General features: G+C 37.5%; 1 protein-coding gene across 4 annotated transcripts in view; it reads right to left on the bottom strand.

Moving 5' to 3' along the window:
* WWOX (WW domain containing oxidoreductase) overlaps positions 1 to 15397 on the bottom strand; it is a 642196-nt gene that overhangs the window by 286118 nt on the left and 340681 nt on the right. Inside the window, exon 9 of one of the 4 annotated variants that reach the window (XM_067540121.1) lies at positions 5267 to 5535. The exons of the other annotated variants lie outside the window; for them this stretch is intronic. Coding sequence (XP_067396222.1) covers positions 5443 to 5535 — 93 coding nt within the window. The 3' untranslated portion in view covers positions 5267 to 5442. Of the gene's footprint in view, positions 1 to 5266; positions 5536 to 15397 lie in introns of those variants that run through there. 4 annotated transcript variants of the gene reach the window in all.

The raw sequence follows: 15397 nt of genomic DNA, 5'->3' as shown, positions 1-15397 counted from the left end.
AAGCCTCCAATTCCTTGGAGACCGAGGCTTTCTGTATAGGCACAGGACAGGTAATAGGACAGATAAGAGGCAGCAGAAGCAGTGCACGCTTCCATAAACCGACTCACAGTTAGCCTTTCTCTAACTATGGTTAGATGATCGCTCAGCCTCATGGCTGTTCATGTTGGTGTCTCTGATGAGACTATTAACTAGGGGGCCAATTAGCATCAGCTAATTCTAATTTTATATAGTGGGGACTGCAACCATATTTCACACAGGTTGTTGACTAGATATTAATAACTTTTGGTCCCTACGAGTCTGGTCAGGATTTGGAAAAGAAAAGTCTTGTAAGTGAAAAATTCTAAATTCTCTTGCACATCTTGCATATATTGTAACCCATCCTTTCATTATTATTAGTAGTAGTACTATTTATTATTTGTATTACCATAGCAGTCGGCATGGACCAGGACCCCAATGGGCTAGGGGAAGTACAAACACAGAACTGAACATCATGGTCATTTATGTGTCCATGAATTCCCCAATTCCCCTTTTACAGTCAGTGCTCAAACTCTATTACCCATAAATAATCACTGCCTGTCTTTTCCTTATTCCACAATATAGTGTGACACCTGTTTCTCCAGATTTATATGTGAAATCCTCATGGAAAAAGCACACTTTTTAAAAAATACCCTTTTCTTTTGGAAGTGCCTGTGTGTCAGGAACTAGTATTTAATACTACTACTCTCCTTCTCCTTCAGATTTTTCACCAAGATCCACCTCTGCCTTGAAAACTACAAGAAATCAGCCAACTACCATTGGCTAGGAAAGTGACCCCAAAATATCCCAAATCAAAACAAAAAACGGAAATGACTCAGAATCATCAAGCTATGAACATACCTATCCTATGGCAACTTGGCATTGACTACTGTTCCTCTTGTCCTTCCTCTCCTTAAATTAGCCTTTGATCTTCACTAAAGTCACCAGGGCTCTGCAAAAGGGTACATCTACATGGAATCCATTAGAGGATCTGGGCTGTAGATGATAAGCTCATTGAGACAAGACCCATGTCTTCCAATGTGTTTCAAGAGTGTTTAGCACAATCAGCCTTGATCCTGACTGGGGCATTTGGGTGTTACCACAAGAGAAATAATGAAAAAGAATAATGAATCAGAAACCCATTAATTCTACTGAGGTTTAAAACATTTTTTCTTACAGACTGTTTCTATAATAGGTGCAATTCATCTGTAGTGCTCTAAACAAATTATTAAAATGAATGGCAACAAGTTCAAATATGAATGTGAATAACCTCTTTCACAAAGAAAGCCCATTTTAAAACTGTATAGAGTTCAGTATAATTGGGACAAGATGGAACAATTAATCCTTTGTGTGGATTTTCCCACCTTTGAACCTTCACTTTTCAAATATCCTCAAGATGTTGTGCTATGAACATAGAAGTACCTTGTCAAAACCTGCCTGTCAACTAAGAGCACAAGATGGCTTTAAAAATTATCAAAATGGAGTTCGTTCTCTGCCCAGCTCCACTTAAAATGTTCCAAAATGCAGCTTCCATAAACATATTTATTATGCTTCACCTGACCACTGGAACAGAGACAGGTCTTAAATAAAATTTCATTGAGAGAGGAAAAGTTGAGTTATTTTAATTTTGTTTAGCTTTTAGTCTTCTAAATACTATTTACAATTCCCTTTTGCTTAACATGTACATGCAATACCTAAGTAAACAGAATTTAAACCAATAAAAAAAAGCCTTTATAGTGCTATTGAGGAAAAAATAAATGCCACTTCTTTACATAAAGAACATAATTAAAGTGTAGGAAAGAGTGTTAACAAAAATCAATATAAAATAGCACTCTGGGTGACTTCATTTTATTTCAGTTTTTTTAAGGCAAAAATATTAAAAGACTGATACTACTTTTCACCTGTGACACAACCACAGATGCTCAGGACACCAATACACACATGAAAGTGGTTAGTAAGGTGTTTCTAATGAAGAAAAGAGGTATACGATCTTTATCAGATGAGAGAGGATTTGTCAGAGATTAATAGAATTCCATTGTAATATCCATATCACACAAAGGCATACTCTGACAGGGTCCAATTACTTTCAACAAGCTGGGCCTGCTACATAGACCCTCTGAACCAGAATGGCCCTCAAATCTGTATGCTTTCGTTCAGACAGATAACACCGACGAGTTTCTCTCTGTGATCACTGCCTAACTTAAATGAGTTAATCTTGTTTTCCAGATGAATTGTTATTTTGTCTCCCGCAGGCTGTGATTACTGGATAAAAGTACTGTGTTAACAGGAGGGCTAGAGTCTTTTCAGCAGTGGATTCTACATTCAGATAACCAGCCAGCCAGTTGGTAGTGGGTTTCTTTTTTGTTTTGTTTTTTGGTGTGGTTTTTTTTTAATATGAATTAAGAGATTGGAACTAGCAGGAGAAAACTATGAAATGACACTGAGATAAATCTTTTCAAATAATTATATAACTTCACAAGAGGTCAAATGGGTAGTTCATCTTCGTATTTTAAAGGAGTTTCAATCCACTAATCGAAGTTAAATACTGCCTCTACATATTTTAAGAAGATATTTGCCTTTCAGTTCATGCTTGCCCTTTCTTTCTCTAATGCTCTTTGTTTCTTAAACCATTATGGAGTGTGTGTGAATTAAGCAAGGAGGATATTAGAATATACATATTTGGAAGGGATAAAATATATCTGGGCTGTCTCTCAAAACCAGAGAGAGGAAGACAGCCATGGACTTCATAAACAGTTCCTTTAAACTGATGGAGCTGAGAGCTATAGTCTAGGGATAATATAGAGTATTAGCAAAATATAAAGCATTATCCCAAATGGGAAAGTCTTTTGGTCATTGGTATCCAGCACCAGAGAAAGAACCATAACAATGGCTGTTGAAGGGTAAACCCGACTTGTGGTCTTTACCAGAGTGATTTAAATGAAAGAACAGAGTCAGCTGAATATTGGTTCTTCTACTGGACAGTTATTTTGGGTCAATGTGCTTTAGGCCAGACAAGAACTGATGTAAGCATGCACAAGAATCAATCACTAACAGCCAGGTGGATAAATGCAAAGACAAGGAATACAATTAGAGGGGATTTGTATGTCACAGAGATGTGTAAATACCTTTCTCATGTCAGAGCAAAGCCAGATGAACCCCCTGTCTTGCTTGAAATGAAAGTCTTTATTCTACAAGTAGATGTTAAGAAATTTTACATGCAAGTAATAGGAAATTACTATGTGTAAACGCACACTTATACAGTATGTACCTTTCTAGTGGGAAGCACATGGAGGGTAATGAGTCAGCTACCACATTGGAGCTGAACAAGCTGGGTGCTTTAGTAGAGGCAGTAGAAGCTCATGCTTTTAGAGCCTTTGATCCCCAATGCAGCCAACCACCCAAGGGTTTCAAGTAATGAAAGCCTGCATGAAACTGCACAAAATGATTCTATTTTCGTAACTGACTTAAGCAAGCAACAAACTTATTCATGACAGACATATTTCGTTCATATAAACAAGAAGTAGGAAAAGCTGGGAAAAGGACAGGGAGGATAAAGAGAGCAGTTATTCTTTGATTCCATTATGACCAAGCTGGTAGCATTTTCACCTCTAAACCAGAAGGTGGTGAGTTCAAGCCCTATGCTGGTAATGGGCTCATAATTCTGGTAGTTTTCCAAATGAGTAGGGGAAAACTCTGATGTTATCACCTACATTCTCTCTCTCAATAAAACTGGTTCCAATATTTAAGGTGCTGCATAATGTCTACTCTGTTTGCTTACACGGTTTAGCGGGGCCACTGCTCTCCCATCCCATTTCTTCAGACTATTTACTGGTATATGTTATTCTGGGGGGAAGATGAACAAATGACAACAACAGGTGCATGTGGTGCAAAACCAACATTTTTAATAAAAGCGTTGTTTTGCTCTGAAAAGTGTCTTGATAAAAACAGCACTTTCTCCTGCAATACATCTGTCCCTTGTGCATATAAGGAATCATATCTGGTTACTTAGTGACAAAAAGACATGCTCCCTCTCCCTTGTCCCATTCTCATTTTTTACTCTTCATTAGAGAAGCCATATAGCTCTGAGACGGTAACCTGGATTCTGTTACTTCTTGTGCGTCATCATCCGAATTTTTCATTAAGTTCCAACCGTCTACATCTGTGACAAATCACTGAAAGCACTCTGGTTGCAAGGTGTCACTGGGGGCATATAACCAAATGTGGTTCAACAGAACTTTTATCATTGATAATGATGTGTGACAAGAAGGGAAGCTAACTTGACTTTCACATTACAGGTTCATTTTGCAGAGCTGCCAACTACTGCAGGTGGGTGGGTGGGAAGGATAATTATTTACCTGTAACTCTGCTACTCTGAAAAAATAATTTCATTGCATTGCTATACCTGGCACTCAGCTCCACAGCAAAAGAAAGGCCAGAGCTTATCTAGCTCTCAGAGATTGTTGGATTTCTGAGGCACAGGCCCCACTCTGAGAAGTCTTTGTTTCTCAAACAGTTCGCAGATTTGACATGGGAATAATTGAGAAACACTAAACATGGGTTAGTGCCAGATAGAAGGTCACTTTGGGCTAAAGTGTGACTAGTCCGAAAGCAGCTGTGCAGGAGAGCAATTCCTGTCCACAGTTGCATTAGGGCTGCTCATATCACAGCTCTGGTTTCTGTGCAGAGCTCAGCCCTAATACACTGCTAATCCTTCTAAAATTCTGATTGTGTCTCCAGTGTAATTCCACTTACAGAATTTATCTTAGTCCCTAGTGAAAGTGAGTACAGGTCCAACATTATATTGGCATACATTCTGGAACGGGTGGAGATCTCCATTTCAGAGAGATTCCATTCTGGAGATCAGAAAAGCTGCTGGTAAGAATTGATTCGCATTGGTAGAGGAGAAACTTGAAAAAGCAACAGCCTACATAAATACCTATACTGAACTAAAGTCTGGGCATTTTATATCTTTACATAGATAGACACATGCCTAGACTGAGCTAGAGCCTGGATGTTTTATATTTTCAGATAAGACAGACTAATTTCTCATGCATTCTTCTTATACTGTCTCCGTTGCAGAAAACATTACAAGAATCTGCATTGAAGGCAACATGCTGGAAATGATACTGTTTCAAGAGTTGGAAATACTCACCATGGAGAAATTTTAAATCCATAAACTTTTTTATAGCACATTAGAACACATGCAAATAAAATCACCTAAAAACTTATAAATCTATTATTTAAAATTGTCAATTTTTTTTTATTCAGTGGTCACAATAACGCAAAATGTATAAAATGGACAGCTTTTTCTTTCTTTCTCTCTTTCTTTTTTTTTAAGATATCCTCCATCTCACTTGTTTTTCAAAGCTTCCTAAACATGCAAGCATTCCATAAAAAAGTAACTGGTGCATGCAGAAGCAATGCGGTTCACAAATGAAGCAGTATAATGTCAATGGTTTGAAATTGTTCAGTCTCAGTTGTTTTCCAAGTCAGCGCACTGGCAGTCTTGCCTGAATGCAACTAGTCAATAGAGAGAAAATAAATAGAGCATTTCTAGAATTCACCCATCAGCACTCAAAAGTGTCTGCTTACCATTACACAGTTTTAACATGGCATAATCATTTTCACGGTAAATATACCCTTCTGATGGCTTAGACAAAGAATGAATGACTATTTAAACCATTTGTACCTATCTTCTAACAGAAATTCCAAATAGCATTGATTTATTATATTATTATAAATAATATGCAGATTAGTAATAGTTTCGAAATCCTGCAATCTGGTCTTTATACTAACAAGACACTCTGAACCCAATTTTCTAATTTGGGTGCCTAAAATAGACATTTAAATCCATATTTAGGCTCATAAATACACCCATTTTAGATACTTTACTAGGTGCCTAAATGTAGATTTAGCTATTTAGTACCACTATCACTTATGCATATAATATTATCAACAAAAATTGTCCTATTGACTTCATTAGGACTATTTACAAGAATGTCACTCACATACATAACAGTTTCTCAGTTGGAGCCTTGCTATTTAATTCTAATCACCCATACTTAAATCTGGGCCTTAAGCCCATGTATAACCATCCAGACAAAGCCCCTTCCCTATCTTTCTGCCTCTGATTTCTCTCATGCCTGCAGAAAATTGCCATGTCATCAAATCACCACCAGGCTGAGTACAACACAGAGTGCCACTCTCTGAGAAAGAGGGAAAGCGGACAAGGCAACCATAGCCTTCTGAAAAGGGGGTGAAGCGGTGCTCCCCTATGTCTTCCCCTGGCAGTACATAGATTGTAAGTCTGTCTACTGTATTATAGCTACTTAGATAAGGCCCTTGTAATGCCACAATCACAGAGAGGGGCTGCAAGAGTTATATATATAAAATGAATATATATATTCCAATCCCCTGCCCTGATATCTGTCACCTGAATGAAAATCAAGAAAAAATTGATAGTGGGAGTGAAAAAATTCCCCTTCATACCCAAGAACACACTAATGCCCATGGATATAAATGTTACAATAAAAAAGCAGGACAACTACTAGCAGAGCTTTTATAGCTTAACAATATTTTGACAACAAATGTTCATATTTCATTTGAAATTTATGAAACCTTTGTGCCTGTAATCCCATGAGCAGCTACATGGTAAATGAAAGTAGCAGGCAGTCCAGATTAATAATATTTTGCTTCATATTGGAAGAGCATTCTAAAGGAAAAATAACTTGCTTTATCTGTCCTCTTTTTTACAGTCCCTGTATTGGAACAGACTAGGACTTCTAATACCTGCTTGCAAATATTCACAGATGCCTTATTAATTTATGAGAAACTGAAGGACCCATCACAAGATATAAGTAAGCAATTTAGAACTAGAAAGTAGAGGTGCATGATACATGGCGAAATATCACTGCTTCTAGAGTTAGAGTGCTACTAGTGGTTTAAATCAAGATCTAGGGGAGTACCTGGAATAAGCCACAGTATTTGATATTCTAATAAAGAATTCTTATGAAAAAGCTAAGTGTTGACATATGAATCATAACCTTTTGCTTCCATATTTTCACAGTTTAGAAGTACATGTGTGTTAAGAGCTAAAGTGTGGCTTCTTGCACTTACACGTGTGAGTGTCTTTTTCATCACGGCAGTTTATCTCAAAACATATTCAGAGTGCAGCATTTTTTTCTTTTTGTTTGTTTTTTGCTAGCAGCATAGTAGCATTTATTATGGGGCACAAATTAGCACTAATTACATGTCTGGGTAGGAGGAAATACCTATTTTTATTTTTATTCTGCTTTTTTAATTCACAACAATTCCACATAGGTCAATTGATCACATAGGCACATTAAACATGAGGAGGTAAGGAAAAGTTCCAGTTTATGATTTTATCCCAAATCCACAAGAGGCACAAGAAATGTGATAAGAAAAGAAAGGATATAGAGCCATTTCTGACAGCCATTTAATATACCTGTTAAATATGGTCATTTTTATCTATTTCTGCCAAAAACTGCAGTTTTTGTGGAATTCTAATTAAAAAAAACACTTTTGAGGCAGTAAGTTACTGACTTGTTATGTGCAAACCAACAGGCTTCAATTTGTTAATAATGCCTCTAAATAACAACTACTGAACTTATCATTGTGCGCTAGTCATATTAATTTTTCCTCTTTTCAGTGAAGCGTAGTGAGCAAGTTATGGTGTGGGAATATTTGCAAGGAAGAAAGATTGAAACCAAAAATATCATCCTCTGGTGAAACAAAGATTGGAGAAATGTCAGGTAAGCCAGATGCAATGGGAGTAAGGGGAAAGACTGACAGAGTGGAGAAAGGGGGATAACACAGGAAAGGCCAGCATCTGGACTAAACAGTTTTTATAACTCCCTAACCTAGCCAAAAAGTGACATAGAACAATGTATTAGATGCATTTAGAAAAAACTAAGAGAAACCACATTATATGGATTCAGAGAACAACATGGTTGTGGATGTTGTATCATTTATTCCCAACTTACTGAAAACTGAAATGTCAAGGGATCTGATGTAGGTGATAAAGGTACCAGACCCCACAACACAGATAAGAAAAGACAAGTGATACCCATGGATAGCTGGGACCAATATAATGACATTATGTGGATTTTATCACTAAGAGAGAATCCTGAAGGCCAGCTAGGCATAATAACATAAGTAATGCCATACTGGACAAATCAGTGTTCCATCTAGTACAGGTATTATATCTTCTTCGGCAGTGACCAGCACCAAATGTGCCCAGGGAAGATGCATGAAACCCCTGAAGTGAATAGTTATGGAATTGTTATGGAATAACAAAATACATTTTATTAAATTTATTCAATTTAATTAAAATATTATTCAATTATATAATTATATATATATATTCATATAATTATATAAAATATATAGCTAATTATTATTATTAAAATAAATTTTATTTCTTTGTTATGGAATAACAAAATACATTCGTCCCTAACTCAAAAATTGGTTTATGCTCTGAAGTATGGGGTTGGTTTTTAAAACAATCCTTATTAATAGGACTTTCAGATGTTCTCTTTATCCATGTAACTGTCCTTTTCTGAATGCTGCTAAGCACTTCTCCTCAATGACTTCTTGTGGCAATGAGTTCCACAGGTTAACTGGGCCCTGTGGAAAGAGTGTTTCCTTTTCACATAATATTCCTTCATTCTTGCGCTGTGACAAAGAGTGAATTCTATGGTCTGTGTTATTCAAGAAGTTTGTCTAAATCAGAGGTTCTCAAACTGTGGGGCACACGCCACTTGGGGGACACAACAAGATTATTGCACAATGTGAGAACCTAAGGAGGCTGAGGTTGGAAGGGGGCTCTGTCCAGAATGGGGTCAGTACTCACAGGATGCAGTCTGCTCCCTATCTGACCCCAGCCTATTGGCACAATCCTGTTCGCTTCCCCTGACTCAGGGATGGGGAGTGAGATGGACAGGGACCTGGGTCCCAGCAGCCAAGACTGCCCAACTGCTACAGGGAGAAGTAGGTCTCTCAACAGCCATGGGATGACTACCCCACTCCAGTCCCTGAGAGTACTTGTCACCCTTCCCCTCCAAGATGGGTACAGGGCATCCCTTCTCTCCACTCCATGGGTAGAGAGCACCCTACCCCCTTAGAAAGAGGCTGTGAACATGGCACATGAATCTATAAGGGGGTGGGGAGAGGGGGTTCAACGAATTTTGGGGGGGAACCTCTGGCCTAAATTATCACAGTGGTCCCTTCTGGCCTTAAAATATATGAACCTATATATGAGCCTCATTTACTTTCTGTGTCATTTATTATTTTATACACCTCTCTCATGTATTCTCTCTTCTTCTCCTCTATGAACTAAACAGTGCCACTTCAATTCACGTCATTTATTTTTCCTTTGAAGCTCAGGATCCTGGACAATAATAAACTTTGGAAATAAGAAACCAAAAGAATGTCTAGTGGGGTAAAAAATAATCAAACTGAATATAAACTGGCAAGCTAAGTAGCAGCAAGAGATGCTAAGATCATAGAACTTGATCTTCAGCTTATGCGACTGGAATTATAGTGTGCGCAACATATTTCTACATCCTTGTCCCATGTTGATAAAGAACGTTTATAATATATGATGAAAAAGAAAGAAAGGACAATGTCCCTTTATTTAATTTTTTCCTAAGGCTCGCTTGATTTCTCAGTATGTCTACTTGCACTTCACATAGCAAGATATGCAAGTAGGCAAGTTGAGAAATCATGCTTGCATGTGTGTACATACACTTACACATACATCCTTTTTGTTATAAAGTTAATATGTCTGGTTTTCCTTATGTTAATGAAAATATGCATCAGCTGAACAAGAACAATAAGTAATAATAGAACAAACAGTTCTTTTAGGAAGTGTTTGACAAGATTATTTCTAACATGTTTTCAAAACATTTGTAATTATTTTAAAACTCATCTCACCTCAAGTTGATCTTATAAAAATATCCTCCTCATCTAAGAAAGATAAGCAGAGACTCATACTTCCCTCTTTAACTGTTAACAATCATTAGTTTTAACACATTGAATCATAGATTTTCTTTTTCTTTCTTTAATGACTATTTAAAGAATATTGGATTCAATATTGCATATTACTAAACAATTTTTCATACCTACTATATTACAGCTTTATATGATACTCCCTCCCACCTTTAGTGTGGAAGTACCAGTTGCAGTTCCAAATGTAAAGTTAGTTTAGTTTTGCACTTCAAACAGTGGTTCAACCACTATGCTAAGAGTGATAGCACTTAGTCTTTGAGTACAAAATGTATTTTCTGAGAATTGACAAGTAATTAATTAGTTTAAGAGTTTAAAAAATGGGTCCTTTAAGAAATGTAGCACTGTGCCAGACCATTTTTTATCATAAAGAAAAGTAAGGGAATAAAACAAACATCAAACTTCCAAGAGAGTTACAGAACACTGGCATCTAGTATAACGTCTAGTTGAAGATTTTTTTAAAAATCTATTTGCCATTATTTTTCATAAGAGAAAGTGTATTGTTCAGAGGGTACCGACAAATAATATTCTATCCCACAGAATTCCGAAAGAATTAAAAATGGCCAACACCCTTCTCCAAAGTTTTCTGTGGGAATGACGTATAGCTGCCCATTGGAAAGACAGTGACCCCATAGGAGGAAACTCTGTCACTACATTGAGCTTTAGTGACAGCAAACATTGGGGGAGGAAGAGGGGGGAATGACAGTAAAACCGATGTTTATCTATCTACCAAACATTAAACAAACATTAAAATACCTTAATCATAATTGTATGATTATCGATTTGAATCCCTACAGGACAGAATCAATCATTTGGGTGCCTTAAGTGTGCATTTCCTTAACTTAACATGTTTGTATATATAATCTTAACCTCTGGATTTCCTGTGTTTCTAACGATAGGTTTGGGGATATTTATAACATTACGGTAATTTTTTTTTAACCCTTAAGCTATTGATATAGAGTCATAGATTCCAAGGACAGAAGAGACCATTGTGATAATCTAGTGTGACCTCCTGTAAAACACAGGCCACAGAACTTCCCTAAAATATTTCCTAGAGCAGATCTTTTAGAAAAACATCCAGTCTTGATTTAAAAATTGTCAGTGAGAGAGAATCTGTGGTAAATTGTTTTAGTGGTTAATTATCTGACTGTTAAAAATGTACACCTTATTTCCAATTCAAATTTGCCTAGGTTCAAAATCCAACCACTGGATCTTGTTATACCTTTCTCTGCTAGATTGAAGAGCTCATTATCAAATATTCGTTCCCCATGTAGATACTTATAAACTGTAATCAAGCACCCTTAACTGTCTCTTTGTTAAGCTAAATAAATTGAGATGATTGAGTTATCACTATAAGGTAGGTTTTCTAATCCTTCAATTATTCTTGTGGCTTTTTCTCTGAACCCTCTAGAATTTATCAACATCCTTCTTGAATTGTGGGCACCAGAAATGGACAGTTTTCCATCAGTGGTTGTACCAGTGCCAAATACAGAGGTAAAAACACCTCTCTACTCCTACTTGAGATTCCCCTGTTTATGCATCTAAGGATCGCATTAGTAGTTTTGGCCACAGCATCAGACTTGGAGCTCATGTTCAGCTGATTATCCCCCAGGAACCCAAATCTTTTTCAGAGTCACTACTTCCCAGATCCCCAATTCTGTGAGTATGGCCTACATTCTTTGTTATTAGATGTTTACATTTATATTAAGCCACACCCTTTTTACAGACCACTATGAATCAGTGACCTGTCCACAAAACTTATCAGTGATGATATCATGTTTTCTTGTAGGTATTTGATAAAAATGTTAAATAGCGTAGGACCAAGAATCTATCCTTGTGGGACTGCACTACAAACACACCCACTTGATGACGATTCTCCCTTTACAATTACATCTTGAGACCATCCATCAGCCAGTTTTTAGTCCATTTAATGTGCCATGTTAATTTTATATTGTTCCATTTTTTTAATCAAAATGTCATGCAGTGCCAAGTCAAATGCCTTACAGACATCTAAGTATACGTCAACACTATTACCTTTATTAACCAACCTTGTAATCTCATAAAAAAAGATATAAAGTTAGTTTGACAGGATCTATTTTCCATAAACGCATGCTGATTTGCATTAGATACACTGCCCTCCTTTAATTCTTTATTAATTGAATCCTCTATCAGTTGCTCCATTATCTTGACAGGTCTATATTACCTGTGCCTTTTTAAAAATTGATACAACATTAGGTTTTTTCCAGTCTTCTGGACCTTCTCCAGTGCTCCAAGATTTATTGAAAATCAACATTAATGGCCCAGCAAGCTCCTCAGCCAGCTCTTTTAAAATTCTTGGATGTAAATTATCTGGACCTGCTGATTTAAAAACATCTAACTTTAGCAACCACCCTTTAACATCCTCCAGAGATATTAGTGGAATAGAGTGTTATAATCTAATTTTCCAAATACAGAACAAATATTTATTGAATGCTTCTGCTTTTTTTGGGTTCTTATGTACTCTCAGATCAAAGCCAATGGGACCTGACTTCAAGTGTTGGGTTTGGGAATTCGACACTCCCAGCTTGGGTCAGGTTCATGCTGAGTTCCAAGGGTCTAGCTCAAGGGGGGACTTGGTGGCCAGTTTTGTGATGTGGTTTCTCCCAAGGCCAGCAGGGGCCATTGTGGGGCAGGCCAAGCCGGGCTTGGGCTCCTACTCACTGTGTTGTCAGCATCACCCTCTTTCTGTTGGCTGGACAGGAAGCAGCCATCGATGAGACACCCCCTTTCCCACTGACTACAACTGTGGTCCTATTCCAGCTGCCTCCTGCCTGGCTGGCAGAGAGAGGGGGGCGGTGCTGACAATGTAGTGATTAGGAGTCCTGCCCTGTCCCATATCACAGTGACCACTGCAGGCCTGGGGGGAGGAAAGGAACGTCTTAGCATGGCACCTGCCAGCTAGACCCTTGGATCCTGACAGGATCTGACTACAAGTGTCACATTCAGGTTGGGCATTAAAACAACTCAATGTTCTTGGGAATGGGTTCAGTTCAGATTGGCTGTGGTCTAGTCAGTTTTGGGTGAGCTTTAAAATTAGACTTGAGCAACCCTCTACTTGGAATATAAATACTTATTACTGCTACTACTAACCTACATTCAAAAATACTTTTGGTCAACTAGCTGTCTGATGTAGGAGCGGAGGAAGGTTGACTTATGCATTGGCAAACTGAAGGAAGAGGAAATGGCTCAGAACATCAGGGAGCAGCACATGGGTGCCTAGCACTGCAATATTTAAGTGCCTCAGATCTGAGCTGTACCCTAGTGGTAATTCAAAGTACTTGCTTCAATCAGATGATTAACCCAGCTTCCTAGGAGATTTGTTTGACTTGGCCTCCCTCACCAAGCTTCCAAATGCCACATGATTGGAACACATGAAGAGCAGTCTCTACCATTAATACTGCTGGAGACTTGGGCCCCTGGCTAGGTATTTCTGCCTGCCTATGAGCTAGTCATTTTAGGCAGTACTTCATTCATAAAGGGGAGGAGATGTATAAATCTTGAAGACTAATATTTTGGCTAATATTTTGCAGTTAACATTAATCAGCTAAGCTAGCTGTTAAAAGGTATACTGCTCCAGCTTCCCCATATACTGCTTCCCCATAAAGTATACTGCTTCCCCATAAAAACAGTTTTAATTGCCAAATATACTAGTATTCAAAAGGAGGCTTTCTCTCAGCATCCAGACTGAATGGGTTTAATAATGGTCCAACTAATTTACTATAAAACTTTTATAGAAGCATTATGCACTTGCACCAGGTTAATTCATTTACACAGATTTTATGGCTTCTTGAAATTCCTCTGTTTGAAAGAATGAATATGTACTAGAAGAAAGCTGAACTTAATGTGAAAACTTTCTGCCTAAATATCATCAGGTCTTATAAAAGAGTAAAGATACGGAGTATAACTGTTATAATACCTGCCTTCATTTCCTTATTTGTAAAAGCTCATATAGGTAATCAAGTTCTAGCTCTCTGAATACAAACAAAATGAAGGGTTAGTGATCAGATTCTCAATCCAAATTCCGAGTTTTAGTTTTTTTAATTACATTTTCTTATCATTGTAATTATTGCTGTTGTCTAGGTTTTGTTGTACTTTTTAAAAGAAAGCAGCTCAGGAAATAACTGTGCCTCTCATTATCAATTATATGATGTTTCAAAACAATGAATTAAATTCTCACTTAAAAAAAAAGTCATGTCATTAATACATTTTATGAACTAAGAATCCATTAGAAGGTGTTTACTGATAAAAGGAGGTAGAAATACAAAGTCCAAGAACGGACCTTGAATGTATGGATTGGGTATGGTGTGATGAACAGATACATCTGTCACATCTTGCCAATTGCTGTCCTATGTAGAGGCCGTCCAAAGCTAAAGAATGGTGTAGGGGTGGGTTTTTTTGGTGGGGGGGGGGAGGGAAGAGGGTATAGGAGAGGGTCAACTCCCAACAAGATCTTAAGAATTCCAACTTACAGTGCCTGACCACATTCAGGAGTCAGGTGCATCTGAGTCTAATTACACTCAGACTTTTAAAAAAAGGATCAAGACTATTCTCATGCTACAGAGAGAAAGGAGTGCTTTCCATATGTTGTTTCATTTTGTGTTTGTTTAACGTTAAAGAGGCTTAAACTAAGTAAAAGAAACATGGTTGGAGATTTTGCGGGTTTGTGTATTTTCAATAAAACAAGAACCGTGTCAATAAAATGGGAATGGCCTCCTGTGAACTTTCTCTCTAGCTGCTCAAATCTTGGTACTGTCACAAGAAAGAAACACAAGCTTTTAACAAGTAAGGAGGGCTTGTTGTGTCTGACAACAGTTCCAAAAGAATGCTTTAACCGAAGACATTACCAGGACTTTGAAGTCAATATCACAAACTTGATAACTATTTTTATCCCTCGGACAATATCACATTCCTACTAACATTTAGAGATGCATAAATTTGTTTGGAAAATAAAGCAATGCCCAAATATGAAGTCAAACCCATGCAATTTTAGCTACATTCATATTCAGATGGCTATCCCACTGTATTTGCCTCATCTAACTGTGCTGAAATCCATCACAAGCTTATTCAGTGCCAAGCCAACTACAGTCTTCAATGTCCATGATCTAAATGAGGACAATGAACTCTACACCGTATCAAAATACTTAAGCCCTTTAGTATTGCTTTTAATAAAGCAGGACACAACAAATATTCAGCGAAAATGACAAGCCTCAGAATACACCATACCCCAATATCAATACAACAAAAAATACAGGTTGTTGAGGACAGAGAAATGAGAGCTGAAGGAGTGTTTTTAGCATTAGGAGGAGTGGTTGGAGTG

Source organism: Emydura macquarii, unplaced genomic scaffold (genome assembly GCF_026122565.2).
Source record: "Emydura macquarii macquarii isolate MOO-44397 ecotype Brisbane River unplaced genomic scaffold, CSIRO-AGI_Emac_v2 contig_561, whole genome shotgun sequence".
In the NCBI taxonomy this organism is placed as follows: Eukaryota; Metazoa; Chordata; order Testudines; family Chelidae; genus Emydura; species Emydura macquarii.
This window is presented reverse-complemented; position numbering and strand designations above follow the sequence as displayed.